Source organism: Pseudopodoces humilis, chromosome 1 (genome assembly GCF_049639895.1).
Source record: "Pseudopodoces humilis isolate 2021_Gansu_Grassland_sample_001 chromosome 1, ASM4963989v1, whole genome shotgun sequence".
NCBI lineage: Eukaryota > Metazoa > Chordata > Aves > Passeriformes > Paridae > Pseudopodoces > Pseudopodoces humilis.
Genome location: NC_142200.1, coordinates 13,583,223 through 13,607,185, shown reverse-complemented (window position 1 = coordinate 13,607,185; position 23,963 = coordinate 13,583,223). Strand labels below are relative to the sequence as shown.

The window sequence follows — 23,963 nt, the reverse complement described above, 5'->3', positions numbered from 1 at the left end:
TGAGGCAGAACTTTCTAAGACACCACCTTCTTCTGTGAATGCCAAAAATCTCTGGTGGAGCACAAGCACTGGCTAAACCACCCAGCACAAAAAGAACTGCAAGGACTCTTGGGTCAGGTTGTGCTGCTCTTGCCACTGCTCTGGCTAGGTCTGAAATGGATTTACCAGAGTCAAGAATAAAGCCTGCAAAACAGAGCATGTTTCATGTGCTGAGTTGTTTCATGTGTCTGAGTAGCTGTGGCACTTGTGCTCTGTAAGACCAACTCTTTAACCTCCGAGGGTTTGTTTTGTGTTCACAGCTAACATATATAGTGCACCTTATTTCAGAGTTTGCACTAATAGTAAAGATGATTGAAAGCAAAGAAAGGGCAAGTTGGTGGGATGACAGCCAGCAAAACAGAGGAAGTTATGGTGTATTGAGTTCTATTTAAGATGTGTGTGTATGCAGGCGTGTAAATGAAAACTATGATCCATACATCAGTTCTGAACATGCAGAGGCACTTAAATCACACACACCCCACAGCAGAGAAAAATTTGGACACCACCAGACATAATATACTCCACCTACTCAGACTATTTCCCTTCCCACAAAGGATATGGCTCTGTAAACTTAACATTGATGCAATTAGTTTCAGTTTGGGTGAAAGCTTTTGTTTTTAATAATACCCATTTGGCATCCAAAGAGCAAGTTATACAAGATTAAGATATAGCTTTAAGCTTGTATTATGTCAAAATGTACTTTTCACCCATTCATGTATGCTCCCAGGCATTGTTTGACCACTCATTTCACTCCTGGTTTCATAATTTTTAGACTGACTCCTAGCAAAAATCCCAAACTACAGATGTACTCACAGACATTTTCCATACACAACCACCATATTTTATTGTATTTAAATATGGGGGGAAAGACAGATTGAGTGAACTGTTCAAAGCCACAAGTGCAGCACAGGAGAATTCATATTCAAGACCTTCCTGGATTTGAGTTCAGCATATTAGATCATTCCTTCCTGCGACAGCATTTTTCTTTATCTAGACTTTGCCACAACAACAAATCAAACCCCTCCACAGACAAACAACATCAGAGATGGCATTATCCACAATAGACTTACATCAGGGATGAATACAACTGCAGGACCCAGAAGAAAAAAAAGGGCTGAAAATAAGATTATTAAGAGCCAAATTAATTGGTGACATAAGCAGGTACAAGTACATTGAGTGAAATGGAGTAGCTTATGCCTGCCATGAATATAACTGTAAGCGTTTAGCAGGTTCTTCCTCAAGTCTTTGTTTAAACAAATCTGAATTTATTAGTCTGCTGCTGAATAAATATGATAAACTCTCATTGAAATTATCCTCTAGTGAGCAGCAATAAATACCAGGTGATATTCTTTCCAGTGATACATTATCTTAAACTGGCTAAGAGCAACTCCAGATTTTCTGCATGCACAGACAAAAGTTATCTTCAATACAAGTGAGTGTAAAATAGCATACTGCTGTGAGTTTGGGGATGCACATGGAAACATTTCCAAGCTCAGTACCAAACCAAGCAACTCAAGACACCCTATCTCCATGGAGTTCATACAGTAACAATACAGAATATTTTCATACATAATTTACAAACTGCTATGAAAAGCTAGAGGTCAAAACTTCCAGGGCATAATATAACACGAAAAACGTGCAAGGCATGTTGGATCAGCTTTTCTGATATTACAAAAAAATGGAGCAAAACCACAGGCAGCATTTGTAATAAGGAAGGAAAAAAGTTGGCTTTTGTCAGATACAGCATCCAAACAGGCTACAGAGTTTATTTCATTAACCACTTTTCAGACACACATATTGGTCCCAAACACGAAAGCAGGGGGAGAAAAATCCTGTACAAATAATCTGGTTTGTGCTCCCATTATCCAAACACACACCCAGGGCCATTTTAACATTTCCCAGTGTTCTCCAAATGCAATGGTTAATAAACCTTTATGTTGTGACACACTTTCAAGCATTGCATTTTAACACCGTAGACAATGACATCCTTTGGATGTTTCCATCGCCAGAAGCTGAGGCTCAGGTGGCTGCTTAACCACTCAGATACCAAGTGCCTAATCTTCTGCATCTTCCTGCCTACTCCTCCAAACCCTTTCCCATGTAGCAGCAAATTGTCTCAAATACCACTGCAACACCTGCTTCCCAATGCAACCATGCCTGATTCTCTGTACAAAATAAAAATCAAAACTAAAACACATAAGGACGTAATATAAAATTTGCATAATGGGTGTGAGACAGAAAAGACAATTTAGCTACAGTGATTACACAAACTCTCTGCCAAAGGGATACAAAACAAACATGCTCTGTTTCAAAAATACATCTTGCACATCATTTTTACCATGTTTAAAAGAAAATCATACTCTAAACCAGGGGCCTGGCTGCAACATCCAGGAAGCCTGTGGTGCAGATGGCGTCTCCCTGAAGGCTGTCCCCCTTCTGCCTCCTTACTGGCTTCACACCAGTTTCAGGTGAGATGGCACCTGAACAGAGTTGGATGCCTCAGTGTACAGCTGTCTCAGCACCAGATTTACCTCAGATGATCACACTTTGGTGTTTTGATTTGGTTTCTAACAAAATTTGGAGCAGTGGTGCAAGCTCGCATGAGATTTGTGCTTTGAAATCACATGCTCGCAGTGCACCATTCAGCACTGACAGCTCTCAGATTTGCTTTGTTTGTGAATCAAGATGCCAGACACAAATGTCCTCACACCAGAAGTTCTCCAGGTCAACATGGAAGTGTTTCAAGCCATGATGAGCATTTCTGTAGCAGGCATATTTGTTTCAACTATATCACATTAAAAATTGAGAGACTAACCTTCTCACCTCCTCAGTACCCAAACACTGCAACCCTACTTCTAACAAACATGAGAGGAAACAGAGCTGAGAGGGAAGAAAAAGCTGTTATAATAAAAGATGTAGCACTGCTTTCCTAATTCTTAATTCTCCCCCTCCTTCCATCCTTGTGTTTTCACACACAATATTTATCTCCTTGAGAGCTCCTTAATGCTCACCCTGCTTCTCTCAATCCCCAGAAAATGTCTCACCCATTACACATCAGCCCTCGCACTGGGCCACCCCAGCAGGATGGAGGTCATCTCACACCCTGACACAGCTCAGAGACCCTGTTTTTCTATGGAAGCAAGCATAAACCTCCACATCCTTGATCATGAGTATACTCTCTGCTACAGGAACATATCTTACTGTTTAAAGCTAAGTGTGCATTGTTTTTCTTCTAAGCCACTCCTACTTTAGGGTCATCTTTATTATCTTCCCCTATCTAAAAAATTGCAAGGTCCCTCAGCAGACTAATTGCTAACAAAGATGCTGATAAACAGAAAAAGGTCAGACAACAGCTCTGTCTATACTGAAGAACATACTGCACTGTTGACAGCCTCCAGGCTCTTCACTTTGGCTTTCCTTTGGATGACACCTTTGTCTATGCATTTTTCTATCTCAAACACCCCCACAAGTTTATTGCTGTTTGCCTGTGAAAACACCAGTAACTGAGAATATATCTTCTGCTAAAGGCAGATGTTGCCTTAATTCAGTCCTTTTGCACAGAAGCCTCCACCTGACAGAAGTACGTCTGTCCTTTCCTCCACGTGTTTCCAACCTACCCAACAAGCAGATGCACAGAGACAGCACCTACATGAAGATATTTCATCAGGAGTACACCACTCTGACAGCAAACTTCCAGTATTCAGTAAAATCCATCCAGGAAACAGCTGTGTTTCAGCACCAGATCTTTGGAGTCTGTTTTCCTCCTCCCTTCTTCCCACCAGTCTTGTTTCACCAGAGTATCTTCCCCCAGCAGTTGTAAGGAAAAGCAGATACAAGAATACACCACTGCCACTAATGAATTCACTCAGTCATGTCACTAACAGTCCCACTTAACTGTACTGTAGTATTCCCTTGGCAGCTTCTCCCACCATAACACAGTAACAACTCGCCACTGTCCCGACTGAGCTACCAGGGTTCAGTTTACCATGTCACTTTATTCCCACACCAACCCCTCAAAATGCTATCCCGCTTGACTCTTACTGCCCTGTAATTAAAAATAGTCAAGATGAGAGTAGTCAATATCCATCTAAGCTTTCATGACCAATCCATGGACATAAGGTCAAATAAAGAAATCACTGCGTGGGATACTTATCAGCAGTACCCTGGTACACAGGCAAACTGGACATTAATCATGAACTCCTAGATAATGATTTTAGCCTTTTGTAGCATAGAAATTTAGTCAAGATTATATAAACAGCTGGCCTTTAAAAATAATAACAATAATTTTTTAAAAACCCCTCAAACCCAACCTGTGGCTATGAACCTAGTTTCCTTACCTTGCAACAGGAAGCTTTCACTTACTGTCCTAAGCATTCAAACACAAAAATCTGGATGCTTCCTCCCCACACTTTAAGTATTTGTCCAGGCCATTTCCAACTTTTGCCTTTTAGTATTCCCTAAGAAACAGCTACGTTCACTGTCCTAATAATGGTAGACACTCAGGCTCAGCTATGGATAAAGACCACAGGGGTGAGTGGACCACATGAGTATGCAGAAGGGGATCTGGTAACAGGAGTCTTGAGAAACCTGAGCTTCATTTTCTGTTCTACATCAGCTTCCAGGGAAATCTCAGTGAGCTGCTTGGGACTGTCATCTCCCATAACCCAGCACCTGGGGCAACAATAGCATACAGTGCCTCCCATCCCTTCCACCCTTCCCTCCAGCCTCCTCCTCTGCACCAACTCAACTACATGTGGGAAGATGCCATCAGGTCACTCGTTTCTTTTTGGGCTGACACCCTGAATGCAATGAGAGCCCAAAGGAATCACCTCCCAGTAAATGTAAATCACAGACACACAACCTTTTATCTCCCCAAAACACAGTCCCAGGCTTCTGGCAGTCCTCCAAACACCCCAAACACACTCATCCTCTTAAGAGTTGGATAGGGAACATATCATGTTCCCCAGCACCAGCCCAGGGTGGCAAAGAGAGATTTGTGTATGCTGCTTGCTGATGGGGAGGGGGGAATTGTGATTGCTTTGTTGTGTACACTAACCTACACCACCGACACATTCCTTAATACCAACATGCACCATGCTGATCACCTACAGCCCCAATTCAGTAAGTATCAAGCGCAAGGACACCAATCCCATTTCTGCCAAAGGAACCACAGCACATAGTGTGATGCTTGCACCAGCCCTGCTTCCTGCCTGAAGGATGCTTGCTCAATCTAGCTAAACCAGAACAGTTCTAAGAGATTACATCCATCCTGATATGAAGTCTGAGGCCACAACATTCCTTGTGCAGCATATCTCAGTGAACTTGGCTTTGGAGACCAATTCCCAACTGGAGATCATATTGCTGCAGTAGTGATGCCTGCTCCATCTGCACCACTGATTGGTCACAGTCACACCTAACCCCACAGACATGCTTTTATTAAACAAATCTCCTTTAAGTAAGCTTTACTTCTTCCTTGCAGGGGTTGCAATGGTGGCTTCTCCTTAAGTCTTTAAAGTCTTCCATTTAGCTCTTTTCTGAGAAACACAGCTGAACTCAAAAGCTGTCAGAACACACATACCTCCCAGGGTTACACCTGCAAACATTCTGGACCATTCATTCTCCTGAGCCTGGAGCCAAGAACCACACAAGGAAGTCCACTGCTTGGTGCAGGATTGCAGAAGCTCTGAAATCTCCCTTTCCTGATGGATCTGCTATCAGCTCCAGCAGAGCCAGGAGATTCCCTACCTGCCCAAGCTCAAAGGAAAAACACAGAATAGTTTGAAGTTGATGTTTTAAGTGTAAGGGAGCGGAGATCTTCAGCGTGTGTCATACTTCCTACAAAGAGTCTTACAAGTGACTCAAGCTGCCCAGTGAGTTCAAGCCCTTTCTTCCCTCCCTTTTTCATCCTGCTTCTTTTCAGAGGACCACACTCATAACGATGGAAAACTTTGAGTTAAAAGTGTCATCTACATAAAGGTTGCCTAGATACTTTGAAGATGCATGTCACAGGATGTGTGCAAATAACAGGATTTCGTTTTACATTGCATTTAAAAGAAAATGTGCCAAAAGCAATCACTCTGCACACAGTAAGTAAGAGAACAAATAGTAAGTCCATGCCACACTGATAGCAGGACTGAAGCTGAGGGCTTTACTTCGTTTGCACTGGTAAAGCAAAACCCAATTATTCCTGAAAGTAAGAAGTCTGAATCAGAAGCCACCCAAACTTTTAAATTCAATTCTATTGCTGTGAATGCAAAGCAACACTGGTCTCAGAACATGCTGGAGATGTTAATAAATTAAGGACCAGTAAACTTTGCAGGGAGATATCTCCCTACTTTACACCTAAATGAAGCAATACCCCAGATAAAATATATAACAGTTGAACTCCAGACTTTGCATGAAAAAGTAAATGGGACATTATATACTGTGTGGGAATGACAAACATCTCAGCCATTTGACTTGTAGCTGGACTCTGCAGTCTCTGACATACATGGCCCATTTAGCTTTTAAATGACTTTGTGCAAAAAGATGCATTTACACATCAGCCTGCAATGTGGCATCCATCCCCCACTTCTCAGCTTCTGTTTGAATAGATCAAAGACTTCTGGCCATAGAAAGCAACATCACATAAGGCAGTCGGGTGCCTCCTAACACCTCCCCTGCTGCTGCTGGCTGTGCCCTGGCTGAGGACTCAGAGCCACAACAGTGCTGTTAAACAAGTGAAGTCAGCAATGAGCAGATTACACCAGTATTCCCCATATATGATGAATAACAAGCGTATTTCAAGGAAAATGTATTACAAGGAAATTACTTCAATACAGGGCAGAAGCAGCTCAGCACATGGCCGTGCCCAGGCACTGCTGCTGCTGAGAAAGCAGGACTTGTAGGTGGAGCATCTCCTTCCCCCAGCAGTGGGTCTCTACACCTGGGGCTGCACCAAGGCAGCCTCTGCAGAACAAAAGATGTAGGGAGTGAGGCACTTGAAGAAGATTCTTCTCTCCAAAGTGTTATCACTTGGCAATTCGTTATGTGCTCCCAACCCCATTGTTTCTGAGACTCAAAGAACAAAAGTAGCCACTCATCAAGATTCAAAATAACAAGGCTTGTCTTGCAGAGAGAAAGCAATACCTAAGTCATATCTGGTTTTAAGAAGGCTACAATTCACATAAAAGCTGAGCGAAGTTCTCTTCTATTACTTTTATTAATTGTGTCCAGAAGAACAGGATTGAAGCAAACATATTCCAAAGCATGCTGAACTTGAAGGTGCACTGCAGCCCCACAGCTTTCAGCTTTCATTACAAAAAAGTTGATTCTTGCTTACTACTATTTAAAAAAAAAAAAAAAAGTAGGAAGTTTGGACTGTGAGTTTTCCAAAAGGATTTGGTTTTCACACTTCATCTTTAGACAGCCATAAGCCACTTGCATGTCTCACTTTTCTATCTAATTGGTTTAAATGATCTGGTTTTACTTTTTCCCAGAAAAATCTACCACTAGCATGTGGCAGGCAGGGCTTTGCAGGGTTACAGCAAGCCAAAGGCAAGCAAAATGGCACAGTTGCCTACAAACAAATAACAAGCAGCAAATCTAAGGTGAAATTAGTGTAATTAGCTCTGCCAAATCCTCTGCTGGGAGTCCTTACAACTGCTGGAGGTGGATCAAGCCAGCAATGCTCTGAGAAATGAAGATGCATAGCAGTTAAAGTCTGTTCAGTAATGCAGTGAGGGCCAAATCAAGGAATCCTACACACATCCAAGCATGAGTGTGGACCCATGACACTTGTGCTTCACACTGCCAAGGATGACTGGCATGCAGAAAGGGCTCAAACCCAACTTTAAGGCCTACAGCTCAGAAATACTGAATTGTTCATATAGCCCACCGATTTTCTTTCCTCTTTCTTTACCAAAGTTTTCAAACAAAACTTGTTGTTTTTAAGGGAAAAACATCTAAAAGGAAGAGAAAGACTATTCTCACCTCTAGAGATCCAGTACTGCTACCCTGTGCATGCATTCACACAACCTTCTACCTCTACACACCAGGGTTTAAAATACTGTAATAACTGATTCTCTGTTAATCTGGAGAGGGACTAAAACCATCTTACAACTAGACAAAAATAAGGCAGGAACAAGCTCATTCCTAGGCTTACAAAACAAGTCTTTACAGATAATTATGTTTTATTACTTTTCATTTTATGAGGATTGTGTTAAACAAAACAAATACCAGATGCCTATTTGTTGCATTTGGGGGAGAGGCGGAATCTCCACAAGCACTGCTGTAAGCAGTCCTGCTTTTAATTAAATACAATAAATGCATAAAAATTAACACTATTGGAAACCAGCAGGTAGGAAGCAAATGGATGAACTGCAGCTGCTTGAAGACCCCCTCCCCTCCAAGATCCTGCAGCAGGAGCAGCCACTCACCAGCCTACCGCTCAGGGCAGGAGCTGTCTGAGCTTCCTTATGCATTTCTATTAATGCCAAACTTTTCAGATAACCAAAAGCTGGGAAAAAAAAAAAAAAAAAAAAAGAGAGGGAGAAAGATAAGGTAAGCAGGACTTAATGCTACTTTTGCTTAAGAGACATCCATGTACTTAGCCAGGAAAACCTGCAAATAAAAGTCAAGTTCTTAAAGATAGAATAAAGATGGAAAAAGAGAGGAGAGAAGGTAAGGAGGTGTAAAGGGATTTCTGGCAAACTTAAAGCAACCATCCAAAACCTGATGTACCCTTTGATTGTTAACTTGCCAGACTCATACAAAACACACCCAAATGGCCTGACAGAGGGTGCAGGACAGGCCTCTATACCTGAAATGAAGGACATGCATCTGAAATATGTGGACACAACCAGAGGGAGGCACACAAAGCATGACCAATAACAAGCAAAAATGGGACACAGTTCCTCAAGGACAGTAAAACACAGCTAACTTTCCAGCAACTACCAGATGTCAGCCCTCCACCTCCCCAGAGGGACCACTATGAAATCTATTTCTCATTTTGAATGGTGGTTTCCTTTTTCACTTTAACTGCATTATGATTCAGTCATGGGGTGACAATAGACAGTTCTTTACTCAAGGTTGATACCAGTGCTACGTTGTAAACTCAGTTTTCAACATCAAGTCTGAAAATACTTTAAAGTTCTGCAGAAAAGATTGAAATTGTGTACACAGCATCTCATTGCAGTAGGGAGTCAACTTCCTTTTTTTTTTTAAGGAGAGATTTTTAAAGACATGGTGTGGCAATAAATGCAAGGTAAACAGCAGTGGGATGGTTTCCATGCTTTGCTGCTCATTTTCAGATTTCCATCTGTTCTATTTATCAAAGCTGAGGACGGGTCTCTTCTATTATCCTCTATCAGTGCATATCCTCAACCTACTTCCTAATCAAGTTTGCTCACAAATATTCATTAAATTCCATACTTTATTGGCGCAGTCAGTTAATTGTAAGACCATAGTACCACAAGCTGCAATTACAGTAATCAGTGCATTGATTATTGTGAAACATGGTTACCCTGAGACCAAAGTTAAAGTAAGAACTATTGCTATAACCAGTAACTACACCAACAGGGTACCCAGGGATCACAGAATCTCTAAATTCTTAAATCACCAGTTTTAGACCCTAACAACACACACAATTTCACTGTAAATTATTTTACTATGACCTGTGTCATAAAGAACTTTCATTAAAAATGAAAGAGTAAAAAAACCTTTCTAGAAAAGGGTTATTATTACAGAACCATCAGAAATAGCTAATAAAACAAAAGATGAAAACCCGTTTTCACTGTGATTCACTAATGTTGTGATACAGAAAATCAAGAGACAAATGCCCTGCTTATTTTGGTACTCAGGAACTGAAACCGGCATCAGCAGGCAGTGAGGAAGAGTCCTGTCAAAAATGGCAGGAGTAGAGTGCAATGATTTGACACCTTCAGCACAAACAATTAAGACAAGGACCAAGTCCTCCTGCAGAAACACAGAGCAAGAGTCGACCCAGACCTTGTGGTGCTCAGCTGCTGAGTTCCACAGCAAAGAAAAAGGAGGATCTGAGGAGAAGCAACAGCTGAGAAAATAGCCAGCCCCAGTTAGCTCCACGTCAAGAGATATGCACGGAGTTTGGGGGTGAGTGGGAATTTGGGGACCTGAAGCCTTCACACTGGGTGCAGAGCTCAAGAAGCAGCACCCACATTTGGCCGAACGAGGGGTGCTGCCTGCCCCAGCCAAGGGGGGCTTGACAACACCTTCTCAGCGTCTCTGACCATGCAAGGCCCAGCTGGGGACAATGGGATGCTGCTTAGACCTTCCAGCCCTCATCCTGCTACAGCAACCCTGAAACAACACTTTCAAGTGATGATAAGGTGATGGGCTACCCTCGGCTGAAGGCAAACAACAGCTCAGGTACCTGTCTCCTCACACACCACGTCTGCAAATGCCATATTCCAAGGAACAAAGCTAAGATTTTATTACTGGTCTCAGCAAGTAAATTTTGGGAGGGCCATAGAAAAGTAATTGCATTTGTGTGCGTGTGAACTCACAAATTAACCCCAGGAACTCTGTTTATGGCAGGAGGGGTCATTCACAAGGAGAGGTGAGAGCAGCAAGCACACGTACCCCTGACTTTGATGTGTCACCCACCTGCCTTCAGACAGCTCCAAGCCGCTTGTGCGCTTTGATTACCCGAGCCTTCCCTGCCACCACTTCACTCAGCCGCTTTCATCTTGCCACAACAACAGCGCCGTGAGAAGAAAGGGGGAGAGGGAAGTGGGTGAGAAAGAGAAATAAAAAGAAAGATTTGGGGCTGGGAAAGTCAGCTTCGTAGAGGAATCTGGAAAGAAATGACATGCTGTCAGGCAGAGATGAAAGCACTAGAAATAAGGGATGTGTTGCACACTTATTAAAATGGTGGCATGATTCTAATAAGGAAAGCACATCTTTGGCACCTGCTTGAAATCACTCCCATGAAAGAGCCAACCAACAATCTAGGATGGCTAAATTCAGCATCATTTTAATCTTTTTGTCAAATACACATAAAAGATGTTGTTCTGAAGACAACTGTCCAACACAAAACTGTAACAAAAGGTATTTTAAAATCTTACTTTAACTGATTCACAGGCCAGACTGACCATCAAGCCTGAAGTGATGCCAAGCAGTGAAGAGAAATCTAACACCAGCTTGAATTAAAACTTGCAGAACTGTAGTAAAAGAAATAGGCAGAGAAAGGGGATGAAGAACAGTTATGAAAATGCATGACTGCCTGAAATATTTTCCTATCTTCAAAAAATGTCGCCCTGAAATTCCTACCTGCTTCATTCACCTTGCCACTATCAGATTTTTTGTTATCTTCAGTTTTGAGAATTTGTCTGGCACTTAGTATGCAGGAGAGGTGCACAGGAATAGATCCTGCTGCCATAGATAATGCGGTTCTAAGGGAAACCCATCAATTGTTAATGGCCATGCAAATTGTTGAAACTAGAGAGTTATTCACAGTTATCTCACTGTGATTTGGTAAGTGTCCATGCCTGATGTGATCACTCACTTGATATATTATTCCATTACAATTCAAGTAGTAGTCTTAGCTTTTGGGTTTAGAGGAAAAAAAGTGTAAGGGTGTGTGGAAGGGTGAAGGGATGTTATTTGTTTTAAATTATTTTAAACAGTCATACACACCTCCTTATATAAAGTATGATAAATCCCTTCCTGCGACCAGTCATGCTTTACTGAAACATTTAAATCCCTCAGATCGGAAACTAAAGGAGCTTAGCGTGCAACTTTAGACTATGATCCTGCAAAGCACTTTCTTATGTTTCAGCCATACACATGGTGCACACATCCTTTGTGGCACTGGATCTTCCAGCTGCAGTTCACACTGTTTTACAATTTCTGATCAGGGTTTTCTACTGCTTATGCAAAAATTTGCTGGCATTTAATAAGCTATAGGCGTCTCCTCAAATCCATAATGCATTCACTCTCTTTTGCAGCAGCAACCTACTGATCATTAATTTTCAGCTTTATTGCAGCTCCAACATTTCAGCTGTGGGTTTTTTTTTTTTTTTGCACCTTGTCTTAGATTTATTACTTTTAGCAAAGTGTACTTTAGTTTTTTGTATTTTGTTTGCTGATTTTTAAACCACCCTTAAGGGGGAAGTGTTACTCTTCTTCATTAAATAATTCTGAAAATACAGTATTAAAAAATAAATCCTATAATTATGTTTTCTATTAGGATTAGATAAATTACATTTAATTAAAAGAAAAATCTGGTAGCACCCAGCACAATGGTTGGTGGAAAACTCATAAGATTAAGCATTCATGTGTTTATCTTCCTGAAGCAGCTGATTGAGTCTATGAGTAGACACACCAAAACAAACCTTCAGAGATATAAACTCAGACATAACAAAAATTTGTCCTTCAGACAAATATTGTTATTTTTAGAAGCAGCCTCTGAATTTATTCTTGACTACTACAAAAACTACAATCCTGATGTGTTTTCTGGTAGTAACACACTGAACTACCTGACCACACCAGGAGTTCCAGTATTGTGATGAAATGTCTGCAGTTATTCACCAGGCAAAAACCAGTATCAGAAGTCAAGATCTTCTAGGAGAATGAAGAAAAACAGGATTCCTACCCAAACACGCTCCCCTGTCTCTCACACTGCTGTTGGTCAGGTGATGTTCTCCATCAGCCTGAAGGCTGCAGGGGTCATAACACACATTGCAGCTCTAGCCAACTATTTATACCATGTTCCTTTTTACAGCCTCAGAGAACTAATTATTAACGGGACAGGATCTCCCACGGATACACTCAGCAAACACTGAGGTATGTGATTTTCCTTTAGGAATTTACTGCTACACGCAGGCCGTCAGCATCGCGCTCTCAATTTTGTTTAGGAGCTGAAGAATGATTGATCTTATTGATTTGTGTCAACAGTCTGACATGGCCGTATCGACCAGCTGTAATTTTGTAGGAGGAGCTGGGAAGGGAACTGGAGATTGCATTCTCTGTGGCACATCATCCTACCCAAAGAGAAAATTATGTTAGAGATGCTGGTACAGCCATCGATAGGACCGCATCAGGACTCAAACCGACACAAGTGAGTGACGAGATTTCCCACGACCGTATTTACAGCAAATCTACTGCTAAACACCCAAATGTATAATTATAATCTATTACAATTATGCAAAGAAGTAACATTTCAGAAAGGCCTTCTCATTTCCCATTCTTAGAATTGAATACTTTTGTTTTGCAGCCAATCAACTAAATTAGCCCTAATTCTGTTTCATTCATAAACACAAAGAGGATATTAGAGGGGAAAAAAGTGAATAAACGGGAAATTCACTAAGGAACCCAGGAATTTTGTTTTCATGTATTTCTGGACTAGAAACCACCATGGAGAAGTAAGTCAACTTATAGAAGCTTTACTGAATTTGCTAACTGCACTGTAGGAGCCCTTGGAGGAGTGATCAGAATGACAGCACTTCAGTGCCTGGAAAAGCAATGGTCTTTGGCAGTGGCTGAGTGAAGCAAGGAGAGTTAAAAGGTTCATATATCAAACAAATCCTGACCCAGGCCAAGTCAAACCCCAAAAAAGCTTTAGAGGATATTTGCCCTTGCCAGACACACGGAGAAGAGCTGTTTCATACTGCTTCTGACAACTGTCACCTTTTATTGGAAAATCATTTTAGACCTATGCTCACTGATGCTTCCTGAGAAGGGGATACAGAAAACATAAATGAGTAATATTTCAGTTTTATACAGGCTCTAAACATTATAAAGCACTAAAGTGAACCCCCAAAATGCTTAGGAAAAGCAAATACTTCTTTCCATTTCAAAAGCATATGGAAACGTAACCATGGTTGCCAGCGGCAATCCTGGCTGTCAGACTGCAGTCTAAAGACCACATCCAGGCAGAAGAAGGCAGGAGCTCCTGCAACAGCCCTGCCAGCACCTTACTTCTCCCAGGGACTGCACGAAGGTTGAGCAGTCTGTGCTACTGGAGTATGAAATGGGAGCCTGATTTAGCAGACACAAACCTCCTATCTCTACCACCTTTCAGGGAACACCCACTTGACACCTGGCCAAGGAACACAGCACTAAACCACCCAAAAAACAGAAGCTAAATTGTCAGCAAGAGCTGGTGGAAGAGACAAGTGCAGAAACACAAGAAGTTTAAAGAAAATGGTCTCCTCTTTCTCCTATTATTGAGCAGGCCTAACTCTCCTGACTGGCTTACAATAATGTTTTCTTATTCTAAGAAATTACAACATTTTAGGAAATTAGACTGCACCTGGAAAGCCATCAGACTGGCAGCACTTATACCAGTTTTTTCACAGAAAAGCAGTTAAGACACAACATTTTGCAGAGACAGGGCCTGTATTTCTTAAAATACTACTTCCCCCTTCTCTTGTGAAACAAATCTCTCTTTCATCCTCATTTCGAATTAATTTCTTAAACTAGTTTCTCCTGCACCACAGAAGTATGCTGATCTCCTGCCTCTTGGCCTTCAAACAGGCTATGTGGTACCTGTGGGCACAGTACCAGGATAGCTTCTTCCCATGCACAGATGTCAGTTGTTATAATTTGTTATGTAAGTGGAAGAAATTCTCTGGCTGGAATCTTTAATGGCTCCTGTGCACACCTGCTGTTGCAGGCACCTCCTGCCAGAGCTCCCTCCCTCCCTGCCTTCTCCAGAGATGTGGGGATGAGTTGTATCAGAATTACATCAATGCTCCCTGCAGTTGACTGAGGAAGTTCCTAAATTAAGGACAAACCAGTGATGACACATGTCCTGTTTCCTCCTGAAATCTGGATTGAAAAAAGAGCAACACAAAGCCTCCATAAAAGCAAGCTGGATGAACAGAGGAAGAGGAACAAATCTATTGCTCACTGTAAACCATGAGAAGGTTTTGAAACCTAAACATCCCAAATACTTGGCAATGTGGAAAGGTGCAGAACCTTAAATATAACCTGAAGTTATACTCACACATTCCCACAGGCTAAACTAATATCCATATGACATGAGAGAAGAGTATAAATCTTGCATCATTGTCTAGATATAGCCAAGTCCATGAGGAGTCAGTCACCTCAGCAGCTTGGAACACGGCATTTAACTCCATTCACAGGCCAGACAGTCCACGTACCCACCAATTACTCTTCTCTGTTTAGCAAAACAGTTTGTTTACCCAAGACCACAAAACTCTGTGGATTTTCTGAAAGAAACCCTTCAGAGAGAAAAGCAAAACAATCACAGATAATACTCCAGAAATCATCAGATTACAGCACATTCTCTTGACTCACATCTGTTGAGTAAATAAGTGCTTCGTGCCGACCAGTTTCATTTACTTCCCTCTCCCGCGAGCGGCTGCTGGTTTACTTTCCAGTAGGCTGTTCCGGGACTGTATGTGGGGCAAAAGGATTATCTCCAGCACTCAGACCAGTAGTCTTTTTTGCTTGGGTTTGTCTCAAGCTGGAACTCCTCTTGTTCAATCCCATTCTCCCAGCAAGATGCACTACTAAACAGGCCTAAACAGGCCCACAGCTGAGAATACCCTCAGTGCAGCAGGGAGCAGCAGTCAGCTGCATGCGACCCGCAAGAGAACCCCAAAATCAGCCACCTCTCTTCCTTAGGAGCACTTTCAGTGAAGCCTACTTTAGGCCACTATAAAATGTCCTGCAGAAGTCAGACTTAGCTCTTTGAAACACCCAGCCAGGGAGGGTTAGAAGGCAAGAGCCCCAAGGGATGCTCTGCAGCACCTTCTTCCTGAGCCCACCTCGCTGGGGACACAAGAGGACTTCCTCTTGCCAAAATAGGTAGCTGGAACTTTTACTACTCTTAGCTCAGTTCTGATCTGGGTTCAACAAGCCCTGAAAACTACTTGTTTCCAAATTAATTCTACTTAAAATGATGACTCAGATTTTTTTTTTTCTTTTAATTTTGTTCATCATCAAGTGTCTCTTCAATGATGAGTACTTATTGATAAACTACCCTAGATCAATTTTCCTAGGCAGGAAAAATAAAAGTAGAGCCCCTCTAGCTGCAAAAGCTGTGTTCATATACATTCTGCGTGCAGAAAACACCTGCTGCAGACCAGATCACCCATCTACTCTAATGCTTTGTCACCACACAGCCTCGTATGAGAAGCTTCATAGAAAGCCACAGAAAGGCCTGAGGCAACCAATTATAATAATAACTCACCCCACAAGAAAACTTAATTACTTGAGGTTAGGAGGGTGCCTGGTTTAAGGCCCATGGGCAGGGTGGGCTCCTGTCAGTGCCTGACCCTGCACACCCGGCCACACCTGCGGCAGTGCCCAGTGCTGCTCGCACAGGGAACACACTCATGGCACATGGATCCACCCGCTCCCACACCTCCACTGAGAGGGAAGAGCCTGGTGCAAACGGCCAGGCTGAGGATTGCACAGCTGGCTGGGAGCTTAGGTATGCTCCTGTTGCCCCTGCTCCCATCTCCTGCCAGGGCATCAGCCTGGAGCCTCTGGAAGCTCTGACCCTTCAGGGCCCTACTTGCATTAAATCAGGATCAACAGGCACAATAAGGACTCTATGCAATACATACAGAGAGCAAGAGGAAGAACACAATAGAGCAAGTCCTGTATTCTCAGACACCCATTAAAGCTTTGCTATTTACCTGCTTACTGCATTTTGGATAAATGTATTGTAAACCAGGCAAATTTCCAGTTTCTCAGAAGTCAATATTAAAAAGTAGTCTGGTGGGGACAGGTCTCTGTAGGAGCCAAGATACTCTGGGAAAATGCCCAAGCGCTCTCAGTAGTTTTTGAGTTTTATCCAAGCTCCCAAAACAGCCTGGTGATATACAAGATGCATTGACTGGTTCCCATCTCATTTCAGATGTCCTGAACAACAGCCAACCTGAACCTGAGTGATTTTTCAGATCTGTCCTAAATAGCTGCAAATGAGCTGACTTGTGAAGGCTTTTAGATTATTCAAACAATAATCCAGTGAGTGATTAAGTGTGGCATTTTCATTTGTATTTTAGTACAATACACGGAAGCTCAGTATATTAAAAATGCAAGAATTTCATCTTTGTTTGAAACATGCACATACATGCGTATGGACTGTTCACATTATCATCACATGTTGGACGGGCAAGCCTAAGCCATACTTCACATTCTCATGCCAGTCTGCTGAGTGGCAAAGTCAGCCCTCGTGTGTACTTCTACCTCTTTTTTTCAGTATGTATATTTTTTTTCCTAGTGGGAAGGAAGCAAAATTAAAACTTGCTCTTCTTCCCATTCTGTGACTATTGCACGACTGTGACCTTTACTCATGACTTTCAAAGGTGGGAGGTTCAGCTGTGACTGGCATATGTTCCACCAGTAGAGTGCACACCAGGTAAACCTACTGGCTACCAGGCAGCAATGAGAACGTTCAGCTGAATATATTCTCCTGCAGAGGTACACATCCAACCCTGTCTAGTGCTACTGTGTGCCCTGCAGAGATGTCTCACTGGTATAAGCAGGCAAGGTGCTGCTGCTCTCTCCCTCTTCTGCCAGCACCCAGCAGCCGCAGGTAGATCTGCGAGCAGCTAGCTCCTTCCATAGGCTCCTCCTCCACTACCACTTGCCTCCAACCTCTTCTCATGAGGTCCTGCATGTTTTACTTCCCTTTCTCAGTTCCGTCATGATCACACAGGCTTTTTGGTCACGGACTAGTGAAAAAACCTCCTAGTCTATAAAAAACACCTCATTATGCTATTTGTCCTCCACCATAACTCACTTTTCTCCAAAAATATGGGGTTTTTTCACTTTTCCTCCTCCATTCTACTTTCTCTTTTTTACCCCTTTTGCTTCATTCTCATCATTTCAGATATCAAGCGTGGATGATAAAGTCTCCTTGAATGAGCTTCTGGTGAGACCATATGTTTTCTGATACTGTCACCTCCATCTTCCAAGGGCAGGGTTGCTGCAGGTCAGGGGATATGCCACAGATATTATTTTACTTTCCTGGAAAGATCCTCATTTTGTTGCAAACCTCTTCTCTGCATCTGGCTTTACTAGAACATCATATTCCTCCATTTCTTTCGGTATCCAGAGTCATTTATATTACCTTCCAAAAAGTAATTATTTGGAACCAGTTAAGCCTGTATATGAATTCTGCCTTTGTTTAAAACACATTGTACATATGTATATATTTAGACTGTCATTAAATATTTAAGAGGCTGTCTTCAAACTTCAGCAGCAGCAGCTTTTATTCTCTTAACCCTTTGTGAAATGGAAAGCTCGAGGCTGAAATCTTATTGTGGAGGAATTCAGAAAGCCCAGCTGCCCTAGTGCTGGGTGACAAAGGCCAACTCTGGCAACCAAGGGCACCCTAAAGAAAACCAGGTTTTCTTTGTTTTTCTTTTATATCCTGTTTGCTAGCAATCTAATCATGATAATGTAATTCATTTTAGTTTGCCTCAGCTTTATCTGCTGAGATGCATAACTAGGATGCATATTAATTAGCTGTGACATACGGATGGATCTTTCAATACAATTCACACAGACAGTCAAATACACACATGCCCATCCCTCCTTTTCCCAAACAAAGACACTCCACACATTTTTCCAGAGGTCAGAAAGTCACCTTTCTCGGCTTTTTGAATCTCTTAGAGAGGAAACACCACATCCAGCAGACAGTTGGACCTCACGTGAACCCAACACCAAATGTTACATCCTAGATGAAACCCCATCACAAGTAACTTGTGATCTGTGCAGCCCTGAGCCCAGCACACCATAACACCACCACCCTGTTAACAAAAGGCTAGCACATTTTAAAATCTGGTCACCTCATTTACCTGGCTTTGCAAGGCCTCTAACCTAGACCAAATCATTCATTTATCACCCTAGCAAGCACTGGTATCTCAAGGCCAGCTCTCCATGGCCAGGACACCTACACTACTGCCTTTCACATGAAGTGGTGTAAGTATCACAGCAGAGGATAGGAAAATCAGCACAGAAAAGCACAATATGCAACTCCCAATTGTTTATGGATATGCCAATAGATGTATCTTGGAGAGTATGTTTCTCCTCCTTTTTGATTAAAACCTTGAGGATGCATTGTTAAATCCAAGCCCCAAACACCTCATAAGAGCCACTCTGTGTGCAGTTTTCAAGGCCCAGATGTATAGATACTTCTTTCCAAGCACTACAGCCTCATTGATGGCTGGATGCTGCTACACGTGGCATGAAAAATGGAGCTCCTTCTATAGCTTACACACCTGAGTTACACATCAGCACAGCAGCATTTCAACTGGACGGCTGTGTTGTGCTGCCTCGGAGATGTGACCCTGGCAGATTTTATAAAGGGAGCAGAGGAGCAGGCATGGTCCCTACGGGCATGGAGGCAGGATGCAGGCTCTGGCAGGATGCGGTGCTGGGAGAGCAGCAGATGGCACACTCTGCTGTGCATCTGCACCGAGGCACAAGTGAGAAGGGGCAGCAGCACACTCTGCCAGGTGCCCTCGTTGTTCGCTAGAGCAAACCTCTTCACCTCAGCAGCCTGACCACAGACTGAGCCTGCCTCAATTCTTGGAGTAATCTTATTTTCTTGTCAGCATCTGTTTTCAGTTCCTGTCTTTTAACAGCAGCATTGCAACAAATGTTGAAGCCCCTCACTCCAGATACGGCCACATCCTAGCGGCAAGTATGTTTTTTGTATGAATAGCATAGCATACCAGTTGGGTTCATGCTATTGTACCCCCTGAGGGTTGCTATGTACAAATCTCACCACAGTAAGTGGCAAAGACACTTTAGGGGGAGCAGAACTCAGAGGCAGAGATCTATCTTTTATTAGATCCAATGGCATAGCTGTAAAAAATTTGACTCGCATGAAACCACAGGCAGGTATGTTTGGTTTTATGACAACATAACAGCACACACACTGTAGTATACCCCAAATAACCGGGGTTATATATTTCCCATCTGTAAATTAGCTCCAATTGCTCATATCTAGAAACAAAAAAACAATACACCCTGAAAGGCTGCAATTGTCAGGTCTCCCCTTTTTCCCAAAACATATATTCCCTGAAGGAGGTCACAAGCCAAAGGGGCCCTTGGGTGACAAATGCTTAGCTTAATATCTCTACTATCTCTATAATATCACCCAGCACTGATGCTGTATTGCTTCCATGTGTGCATTATTTCACCACTCGTCCACCAGTTTTCTGAAAATGAATGTGATTAAAAGTCCACTGAGTATTTGCACTGCTCTTTCCTCCCTCCCTGCAGCAGAATTACAGTAACCAAAAGGTAAGAAGAGTTCACCCAATCAGTTCATGCAGGCTTCCCGACTTTGCAATGCCGACCTTCCCGCTCTCTTCCCAACCCCTGGGGATAGTTTCAGTGGAGAAACAGCCAGCCAGTCGGAAATTTTCACCAGTATTAATGCCAGCGTAGTTTCTTCCCAAATGCTTTCCAGAAGTATTTTTCCACCCACATTCCTCTGTGCACCACAAAACCCTCCAGCAGTTGGCAGCTCTGGGTGCAGCTCCCTCCACCGCACATCACCCAGTGCTTTACGGCTGGTCTGTTTTAATTCAATGTGTAATTCATGCTACCCAGGAAATACTCTCGTATGAAAAACTTCACATATAGGCACCTATTCTGCAGCAAACATAGCGGTGGTCGGCATTTAAATGAACTAATCAGCTGCAAATGGCTTAGTCAGCATCGCAGTCCTGGAGGTAATTCCCAGAAGCGATTTTCCCGGCTGCTATATATACAAACCTGAAAAGCAGACTGGAAGACAAGGGCAGTAGTACGGCGAGAGAAAATTTGGCTTCATACTGACATTACCAACAAATAAAAATAAAAGTCGAGGAAAGGCAAGCAACCAGGCGTTCACAGAAAGCATACAGAAAGCATACGCTGAGCTTGCATCACTGGTGTATCCTCTCACACGTAAAAATCAGAAACTCAGACACAAGACACAAACACAGCCAACACTTCTTCTTTCTTTACTGATACTGTGCTGGTTTGGACTGAGAGGAGAAACACGGCAAGGCAAGCTACTAGCTTGTCTGTGAATACACAGACACAGGTCACACACCGGGCAGTGCTTTTTGGAGAGCGCATCCCAGCCATCGCCCTCAGCAACCAACCCACTTCGGAAGCCTGGCTCACAAGCGACCTGGAGAGAGCTGAGGACTCCTTCAAACTTAGTCTCAGGGCAGGGAAAGCACAGGGCGTCTGGTTTAAGAAGTGCTGGGGGGACAAAAAGCAGTGTCAAATGTCAGCGCATCCTCCAACAGCACCTCTGCGTTGGCAACGTTCGGAAAGCCACCGGGCTGCGGATGCAGGTCATCAGTCCCTGGGCAAGCAACGCCACCGCAGCAGGACACTGCATCGCCCTTCAATGCCTCCCCCAGCTCCCCCGGCCAAGGCAGCACGGAGCCAGCCGGAAGCCTCACGGGTGACGGGAGAAGTCACCGACTCGCCCAAAGGAGTGATAAATGCTTCCCTCTGGCCACTGCCAGCGCATTGGCACACATCTGCTCACATCTGCCGGGCGGCCCGGGCCGCCTGCAGCGGAGGGCATGCCGGCATGCCCTGGGGATACAAGCACGGGGAAAGGGGCACCGCTCACTTACTTTTCGTATTCGGCGTTGTCTCGATCGCAGCGCGAATCCTTGTGCTTTTGCCAGTCTTTGCCATGCTTGCAGGTTGTCAGGAGGACAACATCCTCTCCGTTATGGACGTGATATAAGGCATTCCTGGTGTCTGACCCTATCCCCGTCAGGTACCTTTTCCCCTTGAATACCAACATGTACTTCCTGAGAGGAGGGATGGTGTTAAACCTCAAAAATCCCTTCTCCCCTCCTGTCCTAGGATGATCCTTAGAAAAGAGTGGGATAGAAACGTCAAAGTTGGGTCTGAAGTTTTCAGTACTGATGCTGGCTTTGGCCAGCATAGCCTGGCCAATGTCGAATCCCACATCCTCAGTGTAGTCGGGCCAGGTACCAGAGTATAAATTAAAAATTAGGTGGTTTCTGCCGTTGTTCCACAGGTGGAGGCTCTGCACCTTGGAGCGGAGGTTGTGCACATACTGGGGCGAGAGCTGGTCTCGGTCCAGTGTGTCCAGGCTGAGGACGAAGAGGCAGGCCTGCCCGGGGTCCGAGGTGTAGAACCGGGAGCCCTCGATAGCGGCCAGGACGTTTTGGTAGCTCTCAGCGATCTTCTCCCCCTTCTGCTGCGGGTACACGTAGACCTTGAAGCCGTTTTTCCGGCACTGGGCGAAGTCGAAGCAGGACTCCATGCGGCAGCGGCGCCCGCGGTAGAGGCCAGCGCTGGCGTCCCGCCGCTGACGGGGGGAGACGCGCCCGCCGCCCTCGGGGCCCGGGCGCTCGGCGGGCGCGAAGGGCCGCAGGGCGGCGGGGAAGCGGGGCCAGGGCCGCTCGGCGCCGCCGGGGCGCGGGCCATGCCGGCTACCGGGCGGCGGGTGCCGGGCCGCCCGCAGCCGCACGCCTCCCAGGTAGAGCAGCAGGGCAAGACAGGTGCCGGCAGAGAGCAGCGTCAGGTAGCGTTTTTTGGCCTGCATGTGTCCGGCGGGGGTCCGGGGGGCTGCGGAGGAAGGCGGGGGCAGCCCGAGCTCGCCGGGCGCCGCTCTCAGCTCCGCTCCGCCATCTTCCCGCCGGCGAGCGCTTCAAACTCTCTTCGCCCACCTCCGCTCGGCGCCGTTCCCCAAGCCGCCGGCCGCGGCCGCGCATGTGGGCGACCGCCGCAACTTTCTCGCCGCCGGTGTCTCAGGGGCGGCGGGCGGCGGCCCGGCGGGGGCCCGGCGGGGCGCCCCGCATGCACTCAGGGCCGGCCCCCCGCGCGGGGCGGGCACCGGGCAGCGCCGCTCCCGCCTTCCCGCCGCTGCCGGCGCTCGGCTCCGCCACGCTCCCGCCCACCCCTCTCCGCCCCGCCAGCCCAGCCCAGCCCAGCCCAGCCCAGCCCAGCCCGGCCCGGCCCCGCCGGCTCACAGCCCGCGGCCGCCGCGCCGCAGCCTGACGAAGCCCCGCATCGCCCGGCGCCCCACGCCTGGCCCCGGCGTCGCTCGTTCCTCGCCTCGCTCCCGCTGAATGGCCCCCAGGACGGAGTCGCGGCGGCGAAGATCCTCCTCCCTCCTCTTCTCCTCCTCCCTCTCTTTCTCCTCCTCCCTCTCCTGCTCGCCCCTCCCTCCTTTCCCGCCTCCCCCGGGCCGCTGCAGCAGCGGCCTCCGAACCCCGCGCCCCGCTCGCCCGCCCCGCCCGCCCGGGGCCGCGACCCCCGCCCGCCGCACCCGGCCCGCGCCGCCCCCGCCCCGGCCCCGCGCGCTGACCTCACCCCGCCGCTCACCCCGCGCCCCCATTGGCGGGCGTCACGTCCGGGGGGGCGGGGCTTCCGCCGCGCCCATTCATAACCCGGCGGGCGGGGGCCGCTGCTGTTGGGGCAGTGTTGGGGCTCCCGGGCGGCGCGTTCGGGAAGGCGCCGGGGGGTGGCGTCCGCTGAGACCCGCCTCGGGGGCTGCTTTGCCCGCTCCACCCCCCCTGCCAGTGCAGCCCTCGGCCAAGAGTGACCCGGCTCTCCGCTGGCGGTGCCGGCGCCGCCGCTGCCGCCCCCTGCCGAGTGCGGCGCCTCTATGCTGGAGCGGCCCCGAGGGAACAGACCCAAAACCGGGGCTGAGACCCAAAAACCCAGTTACGAGGCGCCTGGTAACAAGCGTTCTGCGTGGTGCGGGGAGAGGCGGGGACGTGGCTCCGCTGACAGCGCTGGGGCTGCAGCCGGCGCCATCGCCGGCCGGGATGCGGTGTGGTCCGCGCCCCTGGGAGCAGGCCCTCCGCACCGCTGAGGCGGCTCCTCGGGGCTGCCAGACAGTAAAACGATGCTGATAAATGAGTGGTCTGTAGGGAGCTGTCTAAGCGCCCAGCCATCCCTGCAGCTACGTATTTGAGCTTAAC

At 45.7% G+C, this 23,963-nt stretch overlaps 1 protein-coding gene across 1 annotated transcript in view; it reads right to left on the bottom strand.

Moving 5' to 3' along the window:
- The window catches only part of EXT1 (exostosin glycosyltransferase 1), a 175,166-nt gene extending 152,409 nt beyond the window's left edge, over positions 1-22,757 (bottom strand). The window contains exon 1 of the mRNA XM_005516946.3: positions 21,633-22,757. Within this exon, the coding sequence (XP_005517003.2) occupies positions 21,633-22,579 (947 nt within the window). The 5' untranslated portion in view covers positions 22,580-22,757. The remainder of the gene's footprint in view (positions 1-21,632) is intronic.
- Positions 22,758-23,963: the final 1,206 nt, after the last annotated feature.